At 42.7% G+C, this 20,412-nt stretch overlaps 1 protein-coding gene across 2 annotated transcripts in view; it reads left to right on the top strand.

Moving 5' to 3' along the window:
- Positions 1–20,412, top strand: part of NRG2 (neuregulin 2) — a 328,293-nt gene that overhangs the window by 275,664 nt on the left and 32,217 nt on the right. For both annotated transcript variants that reach the window (XM_090065050.1, XM_090065052.1), the window contains one exon: positions 5,401–5,477. In XM_090065050.1, the coding sequence (XP_089921176.1) occupies positions 5,401–5,477 (77 nt within the window). The remainder of the gene's footprint in view (positions 1–5,400; positions 5,478–20,412) is intronic.

Raw genomic sequence — 20,412 nt, 5'->3', positions numbered from 1 at the left:
GCAAAGTGAAGCCAAACCAGTCTGCTTTATGGCTCATCTGCATATACATTTTTGGAGGATCACAGGACTCATGACAAGAGCACCCAGATTCAGTCCTGATTAGCACATGGATTCTTTATAGATGTATCTGCAGTACACACACATACCTAGCAGTGCTGAGCTATGGGGTCAGCATGCCTTGAAATTGCTGTTAACTGCTGGGGCACAGCACAATGAACTATATGGTAGATCATAAGCCTTGTGGCTTTGGACTCATATCATGCATCGTTTGTACTACATATAAGTAGATCCCACAGTCTGCTCAAAAAGTGTGTTTATGGAGCACCTGTATTAAAAGTTGCAGGAGTTTCAAATGAAAAGGTAAACTGAAACAGTTCTGGATGAACTAAATCTATGGGTACTATATGAAAATTTTTACAGCTGTTTATTTCAAAGTCAGTGTTTTCAAATTTGCTCCTCACTTCCATGTGGTTGAAGAGAGCAGGGTCTGACAGTAAGGAGAGAGAGGAGGCTGCAGGGAGGATTGGGGAAAGGCAGAAGGCAAGAGGAATACCTGATTTATTTTCCTTGTTGTAGAAGTGCGGGGGGGGATAATTTCAAAGTAAGCCTTCAATAATTAGATTTTATACCTGGAAAATTATAACAAATTTATACATTTTCCATATATAGAATCTAATTATTGGATGGACCTCTTATAATCAGGGTCATCTTATAGTTAAGTAAATAAGGTAACTGTATATTACTAGCAGTAGTAAAGTAGCATTCATAATAGTCAAAACAAGTAAAAATATTTTTTAAAGGGCTTGATAAGTTTGGCTTACTAAATAGAGAAGTGACTTGATTATGGTGTATAACTACCTTCATAAGGAGAGACCATCAGGATGAAGAAGAAATTAAAGTCTGACATCAGGAAGAAATTAAAGTCTGACATGGAGCAATATCTAGAAGTTTAAGCCAGGCAAATTCAAAATGGAAGTCAGACCCCAATTTTTAACCATGATGACCAGCTACTAGCACAAATGATCCACAGAAGTGGTGAATATCTTCCATTCTACTGAAGAGTTTGGATCTAGACTGGACTGGCAAACAAATTACTGAATTTGACATTAAGGTCACAGCATGGGTGACATGCTATTGCCAGTGTTATGTTAAATAAATTAGTGGCCCATTTAGCCCTAAACATCTATTAATCTCTTGCACTTCTATATAGTCTTTATTATAACATTGACCCAGCATTTTACAAGCACGATTTAAATTGCAGCAAGATTTATATTACAATTCTCATTTATGAAAAGATAAATTAAATCACAGAGATAGTACATGGATTTTCCAGGCTCACAAATAAGACAGAACCCACGAATCCTGACCTCAGGGCTGCAGATGTAATATTAAATGCGTAGTTGAGTCATCTGGAAACTTGTGTGATAGACTGTGAAGATCAACATAGGTCACCAAAGTAGGCCCTTTAAAAACTGTATTCTGGCACCAAAGTATATCGCTTGATTTTCAGAAGTGCTGACCATCTCCAGTTCCCATTGAAGTCAATAGTAGTTGGAGGTGTTTGGCATCTCTGAAGATAGACCACTTCCAATCCAAAAGAATTCCTTTGAAACCTGGATCTGAAAGCAGTGCCTGTAGCTTATTCATAGTTGAATCTGTAGATTTAACTTAGGGTATTCAGGAAGGAGTTGGACAAAGTTTGTTTTTAAGCCCTCCTTGCATTCTCTTGATCCCTGGGATTTCAAGGCTCAATTAAATGCAAATGTAAGGTAAAAGAACTTAGGAGAAGGCATCCCCAAGAGGCCATTTTGGGCTCAAAAATACAAGAGCACATTAGCACTTTTGCACACACTACACACCCTGGGCTAAATCCCTGCACTAGCTGTACCAGCCCTAAGCCAGCTACATGTTGGGGAATTCCTAGGCAGCTGGAGCTAATCAGGCTACAGTGAGCCTCCAGAGAAGAACCAGGCAGCCAAAATGTGTTCACACTGGTCAACAACATGATAAGGGACAGCCTTTAAAAGCCTCCCTATTTATGGCTCTTTGTTTCCATTTGTTCCTCCCTTACCCTGAAAAAAAAGGAAACTCATTCTGAGTCAGACAATGCCATGTCCAGTACCCAAATAAAACACCTTCCGGGGAAACCTGAGGTGAGGGTGGAAAGAGAAAATCCTCTAAGGGAGATTTCTGCAGATCCTTCTTTCTGTGTATGGGGGAAGAGTTACTTTCTTCCTTGCCCAAGCTGCAGAATCAACTGTGTGCACCACCAAACCCAACTAATTTGTTCTTAGCACTGGGACCGGTGGCATTTCCTTGCCCTGGTTGCTTCTAAGGCTAATCCTATGGATTTACACTGCCAGAGTCTCCCATCTCAGGGAAGTCCTCCAGTTCAAAGGTTTCTGCCTCTGGCTAGCTTTCTAAGCTGTACAGGGTTGATACAGTACCTTGCAGCCCTGCCCTACACAGTCTCCCCAGCTCCAATCATATCATACTGGTAGGGAACATGATCTGAGCTCTTTCAAGAATTACTTGCACTTGCTGATCCTCTCATACTTAACATATTCTGTGTTGTTTTTGTATTTCCTACATGAGAGAATTGTTAAAATCAGCCAGAAAAAACCAATAAAACCCCCCTCAGTTTTTAAAGATTTAGGAGGACACTTCTACCCAGAATTTTTAGCCCATCCATTCTTTCCAAAACAGACTGTAGAAGCTAAACTATTTGAGAGTGTTCCTTTAAATAAGCAGATAAGAAGCTGAAAAATAGCTCTTTTTATTGACAGTGAATTACTTGTATATCCTTAACTCACCCACTAAATATAAGTTTGACCAAAAAAAAAATTCTGTGAGCACTGGTACATAGTTAATCTGCCAACATCCTTTTAACTAGAAAGCTTTGATCATACTAAACACTGCATAAAGTTAAAAAACACAGCTTCTCCCCACTCCCTACAGTTTATCTATTGACTGGTATTAAGTACTATTTTGCACAATGGAGAAATCTAATTTGTGTATTTGTTACGTAGAAAAATAGGGCTAGAAGGGATTCGTCCTTTTAAAAGTATTGCATACAACAACACAATCAACTGAAATGTGAGCAGTTTGCAATTTGGACAGTTCTTACATGAAATACAGTTTTCCTGTTTGCATCGAAAGGGTCAGACATCCCTGATTGTAACTTCAATGAAATCTGGTTTTGCAAGGGAGTAATATGGTATAGAGGGTCTAAATATAGAATGGTAAACTTGGTGCATAAACAAGACTTAGGAAATAATGTACAGGCCTAAGTCTCAAACAAGAGCAAGCGTGATTTTGTAGCCTAATGTTTAGACCATTCAGGGGCAGCAGAGGTCCTGAGCTCTAGTTCTTGCTCCTAGAGCTATTTCTATTTACTACCCAGTGACTACCTAAAATGGAACCAGAATCCAGGGTCCCCCATCCCAGGGGAATGCTGTGACCATTGGATACAGTCAGGCCTCCCTTGACTTCCTTTTTCCAGTCCCATGATTCTTGCATTCATGACTGCACAGTAGCCCAGCTGCAGCAAGAGAGGTGAAGGATACGGTGTGTGCACTTGGGTAATGGGAGATATGGGCTTGAATCACATGAGGCTGAGAAGAGCACAGAACCCAGTTTTCTTGGGTGAGAGCTCTAAATGCAGGATTATCATTTTAAAGGTAAGTGGTGGTACCACTGCCATCAGAACAATGATGTTTTAACAAGAGTAAGCCCATCTCAAATAAACACCGAGCCTCAGCAGAGGACAGGGTGCTCTGAATTCTGAGTGGATGGAGGCTTAGATATGCCCCTGTGCTTAGTGTTTCCCATTGGCTAACTCTAAGTGGACTCCCACTTATGATCCATTTCTGGACCTCTGTTTGGAGATATCTGACTCTTTCCATTGATTGTACAGGAAATGTAGGCATCTAACTCACCCTCCTGGAGCCAGGCATCTAATTTTTAGGTAGACTGAAACACAAGTTGGAAGTGCATAAGGAACCGGTCTGGATTTTGTTCTTAGATGGTCTCTTTCAATGCGTGGGAGCTGTCACTGGGAAAGCTAACAGTATAGCCAGGCAGAGCCCAGCAAGCTAAATATCCAATATGATATCTCTAACCATTGTGATACCAGCCAGGGTTTGGCAGCCTCCGCAAAAAGAGAAAGGTAAGTGGTGAGAGAGCTCCTTTGAAATCACAGAGACAGGTGTGTGTGTATGTGTGAGAGACTGTAAAAGCTGAGAGTGAGGGAAGGATAAAGAAAGTACTGGGGAATTATCCAGTTGGGGTAAGAGGAAGGATGGATAAAAATGGAGATGGGCTATTAGAAAGGGAGCCTCAGGTTTTTTGATACACATTTAAATTGCTCAGGAGCTAAGGCTCCAAACTCGAACCTTTTAAGAGATTTATGACGAATCAAGTCAAACAAGACAACACATTTTTTTACTTTTACTTTTTTTCTCCTTTTCAAAGCAGTCATGCTCATAGCCCACTATATACATTAGTGCTAAAGTTCATAATCCTGGTACCTCCTGTTTCTATCTCTGTCCTGTGCCTTCCAGCTACAAACACTAGGCAGGCTCAGGGATCTGTTCTCCCACAAGACCTCCACATATTGAACTGATATGTGTGTTGTGCACACTTTGCAGCACTACAAAGCACAAAGTCTATCCTGTTACATCTATGTAATTGCTTTAGCAGAATTTTTTGGGGGTTGTACTAGTTTAATTGGTGGTCAGATTTGGCCTTCTGCCTGCAGATCATCCTGGCAAAGTAGTTGTGCCTGGAGTAGTCATGAGACCCTAGCAACTGGGGACACTTGTTCCAATTCAGCTTTATTCTCTACCCCTTCCTTAACCTTCTCATTGAAAATCGCTAAACATGTAGGGGCTCTCTCCAAAGCCCCTACACAACAGTTTCCCCTTGCAGATTGTTGGAGCTTCCAAAAGTCCTCCTGAAAGCAACTATCGTAGGAGGAATGGGAAATTAGCAGTGCATGTGTTCTTGCTATCATCTCTATCATTTTGTGTTGCTTGCTGTCAGTCTGTGTAACAGCATTAAAGCTAAGCCTCCAAGAAGATTACTGTGTAGCACATAGCCCACCCTTTTCTTCCACTTAGGGAGTAGGTGGGAGAGGTGTTTAGCAGTGGGTAGGTAAAGAGGAAGATGAGAGGCTCAGAATGAAAGGATAGGCATTGCTTGCTGCCTGAAGACTGGGAAAAAATAGAATATTGCTTTTAAGGAAAGCGAATTGCAAGAAAACACAGGTTAAAGCAGGTGCTATTCATGAAGCTTTTAATTTTTAGTTTTCCATTCATCACTATGCACTTTTATTTCTAACCTTAGCCTCACAGATGATGCCAGATTTGTTCTGTGATTTGTCCCCTTTTCCTCCTCCAGATGTCCAAATGGATTCTTCGGACAGAGGTGTTTGGAGAAACTGCCTTTGCGATTGTACATGCCAGATCCTAAGCAAAGTATGTTTGAAGACAAAAAGTGCACCACACTACCTAAAACTTCTGGGCACAGCGCTGGATATAGAGGGTCTAGTCAGGGGTTTATTTTCATCTATGGGTTAGGGTTTAGGGAAACAGGTAAGGGACTAGCCTGAAAGCAAATCCATAGGAATCTTGGAAGGGATCTGAGGTGGCATCAGAAGGGGCCTCATTTCAGTCTGTTTGGATGTCATTTTGCTACCCTGTTTCTCTCTTTCTGGTTTTCTTTCTTCCGTTAGGTGTCCAATCGAATTCACAGGGGACCGGTGTCAGCACTTCGCAATGGTCAGCTTCTCCAGTATGTCTCTTTCTACTTCTCTCTTTCCCTGTTCGTCTTAGCACTATATGACATCTCTAAAACAGGTTCTTCCTTTCCTTAGGGCCCCATTCTCCTCTTTTTATGCATATCTAGCTCTGCTGGCATTAATGGGAGCTACAGATGAGTGCTGCTAAGAGGAGAATTAAAGCCCCTGCCATCTTGAAATAATTTTCAATAGGTTCTTCTTTCATTTCTAATTAAATTGAATTTAAGATAATATTTTGCTTTTTTCATACAAAATTCAATTAAGACAAAGATTCTACAGGATGTTGTGTGAGAACAGCCTGTGTCTATTAGCATTGTTATCATGTGATGGACTGTTGGCCATAATACCAAGGATTCATTTCTGGACCTTTGTAAGTGCAATCTGAGAGCTGTCTGTATTGATCTAGGAATCAGGTATGCATGTAGATTGTGTTTACACATCCAATAGCCAAGGCAAGGTTTAGTCACTATGAAAGTAAGATTATTTGTGGCTAGTTTGCTATCACACTCCAAAGTCTTCTCTGAGTACCAGATCATGGCTCTGCAGCCTGTGATGTTCATGTAAGGGTCTGTCACAGTTGCAACATTTTTTGTCTGTCCCAATGTAGATTAGTAGGAAGCACAGCTACAAATGCAGCCCCTACCCTGCCCACACAGGATGGGATCAATGCAGTGGAGAATATACAAAGCTTGTGTTCATGTGACTTAGCAATATGTCTTGTATCTGACACAGAATTGCTCCTACATCTTCCCATGAGGAGAGGTAGTCCCATACACATCCAGTGTTGGTTTATGTTTAATTGGATGATGAAGTCTTTTGATTAACCTATTGAGACACACTCCCCACACCAGTGTCATTGTCAGCCTTGCCTGAGTAAGAACTGATTAAAAATTCAAAGCCAAAGTCTGATCTCAGTTACATCAGTGTAAGGACTGCGTTACACATTACACTGTGAGCTGTTCAAATGTTGATCAGTGTTAGCGCTAGCACGAGTTTGGACCAGTCACACGTTCAGGCCAGCGGGGGCCTGGAGGACTGAAAGGTAAGAATTCCCCCTCTCCTCCCCTCCCATTCTGGGCTTCCCCCCTGCCCTTCCCCACTCCCATTCCCAGGGTCCCTCCTTGCCCTCTGGGGCTCCCCCTCCCCACCCCCAGGGCACTCCCCTACCCTTATGTGTAGCTGTTTGTGCTGTCTGTCCCAGGTGAGCAGGCAGGGCAGGGTTAGGCAGGGCAGGGTTAACTTGTCTGCCCAACTCCCACCACTGATACTGCTGTGCTGCTGCTATTTGGGCTGAGCCCACCCAGAGAGCAGCAGCAGTGGCAGTGGCCGGCAGGCAGGCAGACAGCTACCTTAATCCTCCCCTGCCTGCTCACACGAGACAGACAGTGCAGGTATCCACAAGTAAGCAGTGGAGGGTTGGGGGCGCAATGAGCAGCGATCTGGCTCACTGGAGAGGGCAGGGGGGCAGTGGGCCCTATGCAGGCCATCAGGGGTGGGGAGGCAGGTGTGGTGTTTACACTAGTGTGTAGCCTTTAGTGGCTACACATTAGCTGAGTAACACAGAGCAGAGATAAACATGGAGTGGCATAACTTTAAGCCACCCTAAAGAGTGTTTAAAACCAGTTTCAGGTGTTAATGTGCAGACGATCCAGGGGTTCAGAGCACCAAGAGCTGTCTAAAATTAATGTGTAACAAAGTCCTAAATCAAGTGTGATGTCTCTGCTACTGTTGGTGAACTGGTAAATTTTCAGTTGAAAGCAGGGACTTCTGACTTTGCCTTTTTCAAAGGTCCAATTATGTAGCCTTTACACCAAAGCAGTATTTACGTGGATAGCCTAGTTGATGTCAGTGGGACAGCTTGTGTAAAAATACAAATTCCAGAATTAGTTCCTGAATTAGAAACTCAGCTAAATGGAACATGCAGGTATTGTATTCAGTAAAGGAGCATGTGCTAAATCCTAGATGCTGGCTGTCCTGTTTCTACTTGTGTTCCTGCTGAGCTCTGATAGCTCATTTATTCATTCAGAAGTTGTTTATTTGTAAGTTTTATGCATGTGGGCTAGAGGATGTGTATATGTTTAGCTACTTAGCTTTTGTTTGATTTGTCCATCATGTGCAGAGTGTTTTTTTTTTTAAATTGCACAGTTCTGCTCACTATTACTTGTGTCTAATTTCCATCAAAGATGAGCCTTATGCTGAAAGCATATTGGAGCTTTATAAGCGCAACTTTTTTCTTCATGTACATAGTGGTATCTGAGATCTATGCAAACAAATTCCCAACGCAGATTACCACAATCTCTCCTTAGATATATAATAGCAGATACTGGGTGTGTCTACATGGGCACATTAGTCTGCTGCAATAAACTCTGATGCTTACCGTACTGGAGTTTATTGCTCCTGGGTGCACATTTACACATTTGCTCAGGATCACAATTTGTTGAACCAGGTCAGAACAGCCCTGGCTGGCAGAGGGCCCATGGGGTCAGCCTGCCAGCTGGGGCTGCTTCCCCTGGCTCAATGCACTATAGAGGGGTTGGCTGGGGCATGAAGGTATTTCAGCTTAGGGTTAGCTGGCAGGCAGCCCCTGCACTGAATCACCTTTGTGCCCCAGCCAGCCACATCAGCATCTGCATGTGTGCTGCTGCAAAGTTTTTTACTCTGCGGCAGGATAGTACTTGTATTTACAAGTACTTGTATTTACCTGTAAATTAGTTTACTCCAGCCTAATAGGGGTGCATGTGTAGACATGCAATGTTTACTGCATGGCTAATTAATCAACTACACAGTAAACGTCTCATGTAGACATGCTCACTGTTACTAAATATGTAGTACCAAACAGCAAACGTTAACGTAATGATCACTTTTATGTGCAAACGCAGTGTAGTAAGCTTTGTCTACCAGGTTCTGAATAGAGCGGAGTAAAAATTCTGTGAGAACCTCTGATATTTTAGCATTTGATTCTATCCTAAATTAGGAAATACCGAATTTTTGGCAGACTTACGCATTCCAAACATTTCAAATTGGAATGGCAACATTTGTGTTTTAGGATTTTTTTATTGTGAAGATGGTCTAATATTTTCCCCATCAAAATATATTGTTTTGTTCTGTTTTTAGTCCTGGCCTGAAATGTTTTGAGTCTGAGGCTTCCATTTACCCCATGACTGAGCTGCACTGCATCCCCCACAGCACATCATCCTGGTCAGAGGAAATTCTGCACTGCACCCAGGGAAATATATTCAGTTGGAAAGAAATATCATCATTTTTGCAAAGAAGTTCTGTTACTTTCCTCTAACAAAACCACTTTTTACATAAGCAACGAGTTTTCTGTTGTAGTGGCAAATAGCATATTCAGGACAGAAACAAACCATGGTCTGGCTGTTTTGCAAGCTTACAGAATTCAGTTTTTCTTTGGCTGTGAGAATAGTTTATTAAATTTATGATTAAAGAGATACCTTCAAACTTAATATTGCATATTACAAAAAATAAATACATTTCTTTACTTACATGATGCTTATGACACAGAATATTATAAGTGAATACATTTTAAAAATCCAGGTTACCTTTTGCTAATGTGGATAAAAAATATCAAAGAAATTACTTTCACATTTCTTTATAGATGCTTTTATATTCAGGTTCCCAGCACTGCCATATTTGGATAACAAATAGGTTTTAATTTGTGCCAAATGGAAAAACTAAGATAATTTCATTGGTTGTAGATTTTATAACAGCTATTTTTAAATGAAATTTAGACATTAAAACAGAGGCAGGCAATTATTTTGGTAGTGTGCCACATAGGCAGTCATGAACGACTCATGCCTCCTGAGGCTGGGAGGCACAGTGACCTCCTGCAGGCAGCGATGTTAATGTCAGCGGTGGGGGCATGGTGATGGCGAGCGGGGATTGCCCACAGGCAGCTATGGCAATGTCAGTGGCGAGGGCAGGCCGAGCGGGGACCGCCTGCAGGTGGCCATGGTGACCTTGCAGGTGGCTGAGGTGGTGGGAGGGTGGAAAGCAGCGACCACCCACAGACACCAGTGGCAGCATCGGTAGCGGCCAGTCTCGGAGAGCTCATGCCCCTCCACCCCATGCATTGCCTATGTAGGCAGTTCTGGGGAGCTGTCACAGGCCAGTCAGCACCCCCACCCCCAAGAGCCCAGAGCCCACAAGCCCTGTGGCACCTTCCCCACCACTGCCACCAACTCCCAGCAGCAGAGCACACAGCCCCAGCCCTGACCCTGGCCTGCCCTGTGCCCACTCCAGATTTGCCCCAGTGGAGCAGACCAGTGCCGGACCAGCCAGAACCCGCACGCACAGTCCTGACTCCAGCCCGCCCCGTGCCTGCTCCAGACCAAGTACCTACACTGAGCAGTGGCAGCAGTAGTGGTGGCTGGGAAGAAGCTGCTGCTAGGTGTGAGGAAAAAGTGGCCACCTTCCCCTCACCACTGCTGGCCCATTCTTGCTGCACCTGCCTCTGCCCGGGCTGCCCTGTGGCTCCTCTCCACTGCTACCACTGCCCTGCCGGGTGGCCTAAAGGCAGTGGTGGCAGTGGTGGAAAGGAGCCACAGGGCAGCCTGGATGCGGGCTCCAGGCAGCTGCAGCAAGAAAGGCCTGGCAGCAGTAAGGAGGTGGCGGTTGTTTTTCCCGTGCTCCCAGGAACAGCTTCTGCCTGGCTGCTGCCTCTACCCAGCGTCGGCAGGCAGTCCAGAGCAGGCATGGAGTGGGCCAGGGCTGTGAACGCAGGTCCCCACTAGTACCATGGGGCTGGGGCCAGTGGCGGCAGCAACCAGAAGGAGCCACCACTGCCTGGGCTGTTTAGAAATGCAGTCCAGCTGCATGCCCAGGGGTGGCAGGGTATGTCATGGGCCATATGGTACCTGGACTAGGTGGGACTGAAGGACCTGCCACGAGCTGGACAAAGTTCCTCCATTTGCCAAATCCAGCCTGTGGGCCATATTTTGCCCACCTCTGCATTAAAAGCTGACATTGTCCCTTTAATTATCTTTTGCACTTCATCCCACATGGTTTATTGACAGATCAGAAGCTGAAACGAATTAAATCAGGTTCAGGAACAGTTTCCAAGCAAAATGAAAAAAGATGTGCTTTGTGATTCATATTCCATGCACATTGTCAGTGCTTAACAAATAATTAGATAAAACAATAAAGAATTATGACCACTTTAAAGCCTATTAAGTGCTTATTAGTTACTTTTGATACTGACTGGACTTTCTTGATGCTACTGTAAAATTAATAATATAGATGCCTGTTATCAGGTATAACCAAGAGGTTGAGGGAGATTCCTTACAAATGGTAATAAATTCAGAACTGCAGCCTGAAATTTAGATAACTGACCCCTCTGCTGAATCTAGGCCAGATACTGAAAAGGTTGCATTCTTACCAATAGCCTTAACATGCCAAGGGGTGAGTGCCTTCCAAGAGCAGCAATACGTCCTCACATGTCACTGAGCCAAATTCTACGTTCCCTATTCATTTTTTACTAAGATCTTTCTCAAGAAAAACTCCCCTAGGCAGCAGCAGTTGCAGGATTGTACTGTCTCTTTGCCAGGTAACAGTGGATGTTTGTATTATGATTATCAGAAAAATCTATCCACAGGTCCTATGTTTATTAAAAGAAAAAGCTGCAATAATCTCTCAATAATCTCTAAACTTCTCATACAGAAATCTTTTCCATTTCCCTGTTAGGATCATATGGCTATTGCAAGTCAGTGGTGCTAATTTTTGTCCCTTTATACTGTATGTAGTGCCTCTGGAAGATATCATTGTAAGAAATATTAATAAATTACTCTACCATGTGAAAATAGAATTTAATCACTTACATTATTTTTTTTCTGGATCAAATTTATACTATTGTGGGTTTTGCTCATGTTCTGGTAAAAGAATTTTCACATCTTTTTACAGAGGATCTCACTAAGATTTGTATTATCAGCAGAGATCCTGGTTTTCTCTTTTTAAAAATTACAAATTCTCAGATAAATCCTGCCTCTCTGCCCACAAATTCTCTGATTAAAACTCCCAAAATCCATGTTTTTCCATGACTAAAATGAAATGCCACTATATATATAGGTATCAATTGTTTATTGATGTTACAATTTTAAAGCAATTTGGAAGCCACAATTACTATTATAAAATAAAATCTAAATACTTATAAATTTTGGCATTTGATTTTGGGTTTTTTATCATGGAAAATCAGAGCACCCCCTGCCCCCTTCACTCACCAGGACATGTTTCCAGCTGCTGCTGTCCCCCTCCCCCCCCCCCGCTTTGTGGCACTGAGCAGCCTGGATATGCTAGTGCCTTGCCCATGCCATTGCCCCTCACCCCTGACCCCGCCACAAGCCCTGCTGGTGCTCTTCACTCCCCACCCACACCCCCCTGGGCCCTGCTGTTGCCCCTCACTCCTTACCCTTAGCCCTTTGTTCCCACCAGCCCTGCCAGAGGTTGCCCCCAGTGGCCAGGGTTATGGGGCCAGGGACCGGAGTCTACAGCCCCTTGCCTCCAGCAGGAACATCTGAGCCCTGGCTGCTGCAGTGGAGCTCAGCTGCTCCTCCCCCATGGGTGACATGGCCAGAGCAGAGCTCGTGGGAGGGGCAGGTGTGGGCTGTCTACTGCAGGCTTGGGATCTCCACCCTGCTGCCCTCCCCCTGGGGCCTCCGTGGCCTAGTGGGTGGGACCTGGAGCAGCGGGGTCAGGCGAGGATGCTCAATGCCACTTCTAGGAGTCCCCCACCGCCATAGTGAAGTGCCCCTTGCCTGGCTGGCAGCAGTGAGGGGCATGATTCTGCGCCACCACTCCTGCTGCTACCAGGCAGGCAGGGGACACGTTTCCATGGTGGCGCAGGGCTTATGGTGCCAGCACTGCACTTCCTCCCCCTGTTCTGCCCTGCCATGCGGGGTTGCATGCACTGGGCTGCGGAGGCCCTGGGGGGAGGGCAGCAGGTCAGGGAGCCCGGGCCCACATCAGGCTGCACCTGCCCTGTGCACAAATATGATGGGGGCACATGCCCCCCACTTCTGCCAAGGAGTGTGTGCAGTGGTGGGGAGCTACTGCCCCTACTGCCCTTTGGATGAGCCCTGCAGCTGCTCATTTCAGCCCTGGGCTCCCTGCCTGGGTCCTGCAGCCATGCATTCTGGCCCCAGGCCCCAAGCCCCATGTACTTCCCCAGATGGGCAGCTGCCCCAGCCTCAGCCCTGCCCAAATCCCTCCCTTCCTCACTGTGAGTTTCTCAAACCTCTCCACATCCAAGACTTACCTGCTGGGAGATGCCCTCTAACCTGCCTGGCTGCCACATGCTTGTGTATGTGAGCACATGCACATGGCGCCCCCTACCTAATTGCCCTCCTCCCACTCCTTCCAGGCCCTTGCTGCCTGGAACTCTGGCAGCCTGCAAGGAGAAACTCACCATTTCCTATGTTTTTCTCCTTTAAAGTTGAAAATCTGTTTTTTTCTCCTTTAAATGAGAAAATCTGAGTTTTACCATGTTTTTCTGTGGCAAATGAAAAACCTGGATCCCTGATGATCAGTATAAGTTCTGAGATTTTTAACTCTTTTTTAATGTAAATGCACAGCATTTGACATTAGATACACTTTGCTTGAGTAGAATCTGAGTATGATTCTCGATATATGATCCAAAATTAGCATATAATAAATATGGCTTTTTAGTTACTTTATGCTGTAATGCAAAAATAATCAGAAATGTGTTGAAAAACTGAAGCAAATCCAAAAGGTATAAAGAACAGTTGATAATCTAGCAGTAATTGGCATCCTTTGAGATTTTTTTCATGTAGACTCAGTGCAGATGAGAGGAGTGTTATTTCATCCTATGTGTTGTAGCGATTTTCATACAGAGTACCACAAAGCACTTTTATAGACATTTGCAAAACTAAAGATTGAAGCATGCAGGGAAAGAAAGGTTAAGAAAAAGAATTAGAGATTCACTAAGAGTAAAATGTGTTGAAGAGATGTAGCAAAGAAAAAGAAAATAATTAAGACCCTGTTCCTACAATGAAGCCACTGGTTAGGACCCCTGTGCCCATTAAGAGCTCTGTTGATTTTAGAGGATCTCCTGGGAGACATTCTGGATGCCATCCAGATCATCTCCCCTCCTTTAGTTTCACCCTGGCTCCTCCAGCACACCAGGAGCCAAGGGAAGCAGAGAAAGGGCAGTTTGCCCAAAGTGGGGCATTTTCCCTGCACCAAAGTGCATGTGCAGGGACATGCAGAGCGGCAAAAAACAGTGGCACAAATTTGTGCCACTACTATTTTTGCCACTGCAAGTGCATGCCCCTGCCTGTGGAGACACACCCTAAGAGTGTTTCCTTGCCCTAATGGTGTAATCAATGCACTGTGCTTAAGCTTCAACTTCAGTTCAGAGGGTCACAATGCTAGTTATAGTATTTCCTGCACCTAAATTTTCAAAGCACATGTGGTGGTGTGGAAATTTCCAATTTTTTTCCCCATTTTCCTGCTGTATAATTATGAGGTCCAGAAAGAGCATTTTCCTGATGAAACTATCATGACTTCTCAGTCTGTTGAGCAGTTCACACTTCACAAAACAAAAGTCTATTGAGCATGAGTCAGGGTTGATAACATTTCATCCTGTCTCATAGACAGCCAGTGCTTTGGATGTAATGTTGGTCTTTCCTCATTCAACATGTCCTGTAAAACCATAATTGCAGCAGCTATTGTTTTTCCACAGAAATCTCTCTCCCTCTCTGTCTCTTTGTCTCTCTCTGTCTCTTCTGCTAACTGAGCTGACAGAGCCAACTAACCAAATATCCTCATTTTAAGTTTTATTAAATTTATTAACTGGGCACAATATCCACTGGTAAATCAGATTGTTATAAACTTCCCCATGACACTAGGACAGTATAATAAGAAGTAACTATTTGGTAACTGCTGTACTAAAGGTTAAGTAATGTCAGCTTGTAATATGTAGGTCGACCTTGATCTTATGATTCTTCTCAGCCTCTTCATTTATTTCATAGATTTCATAGACATCAGGGCTGGAAGGGACCTCGGGAAATCATCGAGTCCAGCCCCCTGCCCAAAGGGCAGGAAGTCAGCTGGGGTCATAAGATCCCAGCAAGATAAGCATCCAATTTACTCTCGAAGGTGTTCAATGTAGGTGCTTGAACCACCTCCGCTGGCAGACTGTTCCAGACCTTGGGGGCTCGGACAGTAAAGAGATTCTCCTTATGTCCAGCCTGAAACGGTCTTGCAGGAGTTTGTGACCGTTCGATCTAGTCATTTGTAACACAAACTCTTGAATGCCACTGAGAATTCGTAAATAAATAAAAATTACATTTAGTTTTCTCTAAAGCTTTGGGAATTAGGTCTCTGGAACAACCCGAGAGTCCCCAGATCTCATAGTATCTTAATAGGCATAAATATGATATGGTTATGGGATCCAGAAAGATTGCTATGGAGGGAAATTCCCCAGTGCATATGATAGAATTGTTTCCATATTTAGTTTGACACTTAATTCACTGAAATTCTCTACTTGATAATCTGTAGTATTTAGAATAGTTCTCTTTCTCTCCTTTAGGTACCTGTGTCCCTGTCTACCTATGTGCATACAAGGGCCAAAATCCATTAACTTACAACTTGTAACTATCTCTTCTAAAAATGTGAGGCAGAATTGTTTCCTAAGAAGACTGAATTAAATAACCAATCCCATCCTCTTCACTTTGGGCACTTGGTTATATTTCACCTCAACTTGCTTGGCTTTCATCCCTCAGAGAATCTTCATCAAGCCTGAATTAATCTTGACGATACATCCTTAACAAGTTTGCCTTCAGCTATGCATCAAGAATAAAACAGGTCACAACTGTAAAAGCTGTTATTCTGATTTCACCTCACCTCAACTTTATCTCTTTTTGGCTGTGTTGTTCTTCTCATGATGACCCCATTGTACCTGAGGAAGCTTAGTATGATTGCATTCCACCCTGGGACTTGGAAACAATCTTCCTGCATTCCAGATTGAAACTGAAATGTATTGTGCAGCAGACTGGATGTAAGGGAATAATACTTGTTGAAGAATACAGGCAGCTTGGCCACTTCAAAAAACAGCTTGGAAGTCTTTCAAATATTTGAGTTCCAGTGGGTCTTAGATACCACCCTGTCAAAAGCTTTCTCCTGAACCAACCTTAACATGTAAAATAACATCATGCATTTTTTTCCAGGTTTTACCGCATTTGCTGCAAGGATGGCAAGTTGTTTAAGACCTGCCTTCTTTTCACTACCCATACATACTCTTGTGTTACAAAGTTGGTAGAAAAACCACTGCACTTGCAAAGAAAACTGTTTCAAAAATCATGTAATTCATTGATCTTCCTGACTTTGTGTCATAATATTCTCCTTATACTGCAGAATTCTGAAAGTTTGAGAGAGCTCTATTTTTCAGTTGCCTACTTAAGAGATTGCTAGACCTCTGGCCCTATGGTCCCAAGGGTTTTGTAAAACACAGAGCTAATTACCTCATTCACTGTGAATTGGAGACATTGACTGCATTAATGTTATAAACAAAAACACTTTTGGTAAAAACAGTTCAGGGATCAGCATCGTGACAAAGTGTTGTGTTCAGTTTTTATCTAACTGAGTTTTATGGAACAATTTAGAAGTCTGTGTTACAGTTTAGCAGTACTGAGTGTTCTTTATATTTTCCATTTACAGGCCGCATCTATATGAGACACTGACTTCACAGTTGTTACTGCACAGCCACTTAGTATTTGTATAAACAGTACTAAATAACTGTGCAGTAACAGGAGTTACTGTGGAGTAGCATCACTGAATGGCTTTTAGGTGACGCTGACTGACTGTAGTTCATTACTACTGTGCAGTAGCATTCTGTCATGCTTTGTGCCATATGCCGCTACTGCCCAGTAGTAACAAGCTACTATACAGTCAGTGTCTCATGTAGACGCAGCCACAGTCTTGAAAATTCTTCCAAAATTAAATATTCCAACTTTTTTCCTAAAAGAAGTAATTCAGATCTTGAGGAGAACCTAAGATCTCATTCATTTCACTGTTGATTTTTAGAAGATTGTATTCCCTATTTTGATGAAGCTTCTTTAGGTCCCTTTTTTGGCATTATTAAAGTTTATATTTATGACCTGGCTTATATAAATTCCTGGAATGGAGCTGGCTGACTTGCACTAATTTCTGATGTAGGCTAGTATGTTCTTTTTTTTTATTTCATATTTCATACTTCTTTTGAAAAACTAATTTTGATACATAGCTTGGTGTTTTTCCCCTAGTTTGCCAAGACATCATATAACAGCATTTTCTAATCCTCGTAGAGAAAACAGATTTTGCCTTGAACTTGGTGGTCCATAAGACCTCCTTATTCAGGCATCAAATCCCTTTTGCTAAGTGGAGACAGACAGTCAAGGTTATTGTACACTGTACCGTATGGTGATCTGAAAACACATAATGAAATAACTTCGCTTGTTAAAGCATACCCCATCTATTCTGCTCTTAGCAGCACATTTTATGAAAATGAATCCTGAGTTCCTACTTGTATATATCTTTACATTCTGCTGCATTCTGTCTTTTACAGTGTAGCCAGACTGCTATCCAAGTTTCTGTCTTTATACTTCAACATCCCCGCTATAGATGTGAATTTTAGAAAACATAATCAAAACTTAAAGGAATGAGGTACTCAATACAGCTTTTGTTATATCTATTCCAACAGTGAAACCAGTTTTAACACAATTTGAGAAGAGTGCAGAGATAACCCAGTTCCAGCTACTCTGAAAAACAGGAGGTCATTTTCCTAGTCAGAAAGTGCTATACATTAGGCTGTGCGAAGCTTCAGTCACTGATTGGATTCAATGGAGATCTGGCCTGATTCAGCAGCTGAATCTCTGAATCCAAATAGAATCAGGAGATCCTTTAATCTCTGCTAATTGAATTGGAACCTTCTGAATCTATTCGGAGAGATTGGACGATTTGGACGTAGATACTGCTTTCTATGTTTTTTCTACATACCTCAAGATACCAGGCAGCTCATGAACGCTGAGATGGTGGGGTGGATAGTATCCCACGGGAGCATGGGAGGTCCCCAGTGCGCTCAGCAGCGGACCCAGAAGTGGACTGGAAGTGCTTCCGGTCCATTTCTGTCTCTGCTGCCAAGCATGTGGGGTGGGGAGGGGCGGGGTTATCCCCTGCACTTGTGGGATCCATCCACCCCACCATCGCAGCATTCATAAGCCGCACCTGGTACCTCGAGGTATGTAGAAAAAACATAGAAAGCTATGTCTATGGCTGAATTGCTGATTCTGTGAATCAGAATCGAATGTTCAGATTTGAATTTGGCTAAATCGAATTGGGACGGTGATCTGAATCAACGAATTGAATCACTGTCCCCTGAATCGGGCTGAATCTGAATCAAATACGGCCTGCTTCTCACACCCCTACTATACATTACATTATTGATACAAAGAATGCTTTTCCTTCTGGTGGGAAATAGAAGTGATCAAAATGTATTCATCTAGAAGGGTTCCTCTTGGATCCACACCTTTTATCAACCCTCTACAGAGACTTGCACTGGTTGTGTTCTGTGCAGTGATTGCAATAGCATGATCATGGCACCATCTGAATGTTTTTTTCCATAGAAGAGAGTGGCCTCTTCACCAGTCATTTTTTGCATCGAGTAAGTGTCTTCAAAGAGAATCTTCTATAGCCTCAGTATGAGATACTGCACCCGCATTTCATATCTGATGGATTCTTAGTCATGTTCATGTTGCTACAAAGCATAGGATTGTCTACATAGTTGAGCTAGAAAACATCATATTCTCACCTCAGCTCTACCATGGATATTTAATCATTGCTAACGCTCTCATTTTCCCACTTTGATCTGGAAATAGACAATTTTTTATCAAATGAGACCAGCCTTTTTTCTTGAATGATCAGATGATAAATATCTCTTAAGATCCAATTCTGCTTGCTTGGAAGTCAACTGGAACCTTTCCCCAAGTGGTAGAGGTGCTGTTAGCGGCTTCTTGAAGACAGGAGCTTGATCTTCTCAGATCAAATAAGAACTGACTTGCAGTCTGGTTGTATGCATTTAGGATAAAATTCACTCCTTTACAGAAAGCTACCAGAAGTCCTATCTGAGTCTTCAAATTATAGTTTTAATGGGACTGAAGGATACATACGCCTGAATTTCATGCTTCCTCTGCATGCCAGTTAAAGTACTTCCTACTTGATAATCAGAATACTGGCAAATAATAAAAAGAAAACATTTCCTCTTATTTGAAACAGCTGTAGAAAATGTGTTCTTATGGAAAGATAAAACCTCTATATGCTTTTCATTGTCTTTTCTTTTTTACTCCTCTTACTCATCTGAATTCAACAATTACATTTACATTTCACAAACACCAAGGAAGTACCCTTTAATGATATAACTACTGACCATTTAATTATAGGGTAATTACCATGTCTTCTTGTGTCCATGCTATTACAGAGGATTATAGTTTATCAGAATAACAGGGTTACATCCCTCCCCTGAACTGAAGTGCAGGCTACACATTAGGCTCTAGTAAGGTTAATTACACAGTAATTAACAGGAGCCTGCTAATACTCTGCTTTTACATGACTTTTCTATCCCAGAGTGACCCACTAAGTCATTTTTATTAATACAATACAGTGCAAGCTAAATTCCTGTGCAACTAAAGGAAAGTTATAGAATGACTGCTGTTTAGGATTTGAAATATTATCCTGCATTCCTTTCTCTTCAGTGCACTGTCTTCTTTTGCCATATTTCTTTGGGTAGAGCTTGGCTTGCTGTTCAGATTTTTGGAAGAAAATTATAACAGTTGTGCAATTAGAATCACTCAAGTGTTCACAGATTTTATTATCCACAAATGTATTAGTTATCCCTCAGATATTTTTTCATTTTGTTTTCTTTCTTCAAGCTATTGGCCTGGGGGCAAAGGGAGGGTCAGTCCCACCCAGTCAACCTTTTGTACAACCCAAAGGTGTTTTGAGAAGGATAATTTATGAGAGAAGTGGGAACCTCTGTCATGCTTTTTAGGTGCTTTCAGGCCAGGGGAGCTCAGACTTAATGGTCAAAGTATATGCGAATCCTCTAATTCCTGCTTATACCTTCCCAGAACTCTAAAGTTCAGTGGTGGCCATTTTATCTTGAATTGTTGTTCACAAAAAGATAACAAACACACGCTCAAAGCACTACATGGCCATAGCATTAATAGGGATTTGTTAACCATAGGTCTGCTGCTCTTTTGTCCTCCTAGCTATGGAGAAAATACAGAGGGAAGTTCATTTGTAATGAAGTAGACCCAACAAGTGTTTTAGAGCTGACAGTATTTTAGTATACTGGCGGGTTTTTTTACTTAACAAGACAACTTTTCCACTTAAAAGCATATACTGGGCACATCTACAAGTGCCCCCCGTGGCACAATTGTTATTGTGCTGCCATTTAATTCTTGTTTTAGGAAGTACTAAATGACAGCAGCTCAGTAATGGCCATTACTGCACCTTCCCAGCAGCGCAGTTATTTTTAGCGGCTACATCACCGTAGCAATGCGCTATAGTGACCTAGCTCATCACTACGGCAACATAGCGTCACATGT

Source organism: Crocodylus siamensis, chromosome 10 (genome assembly GCF_052110815.1).
Source record: "Crocodylus siamensis isolate JL-2025a chromosome 10, ASM5211081v1, whole genome shotgun sequence".
In the NCBI taxonomy this organism is placed as follows: domain Eukaryota; kingdom Metazoa; phylum Chordata; order Crocodylia; family Crocodylidae; genus Crocodylus; species Crocodylus siamensis.
The sequence above is the reverse complement of the archived record's forward strand: the minus strand, read 5'-3'. Positions and strand labels throughout refer to the sequence as shown.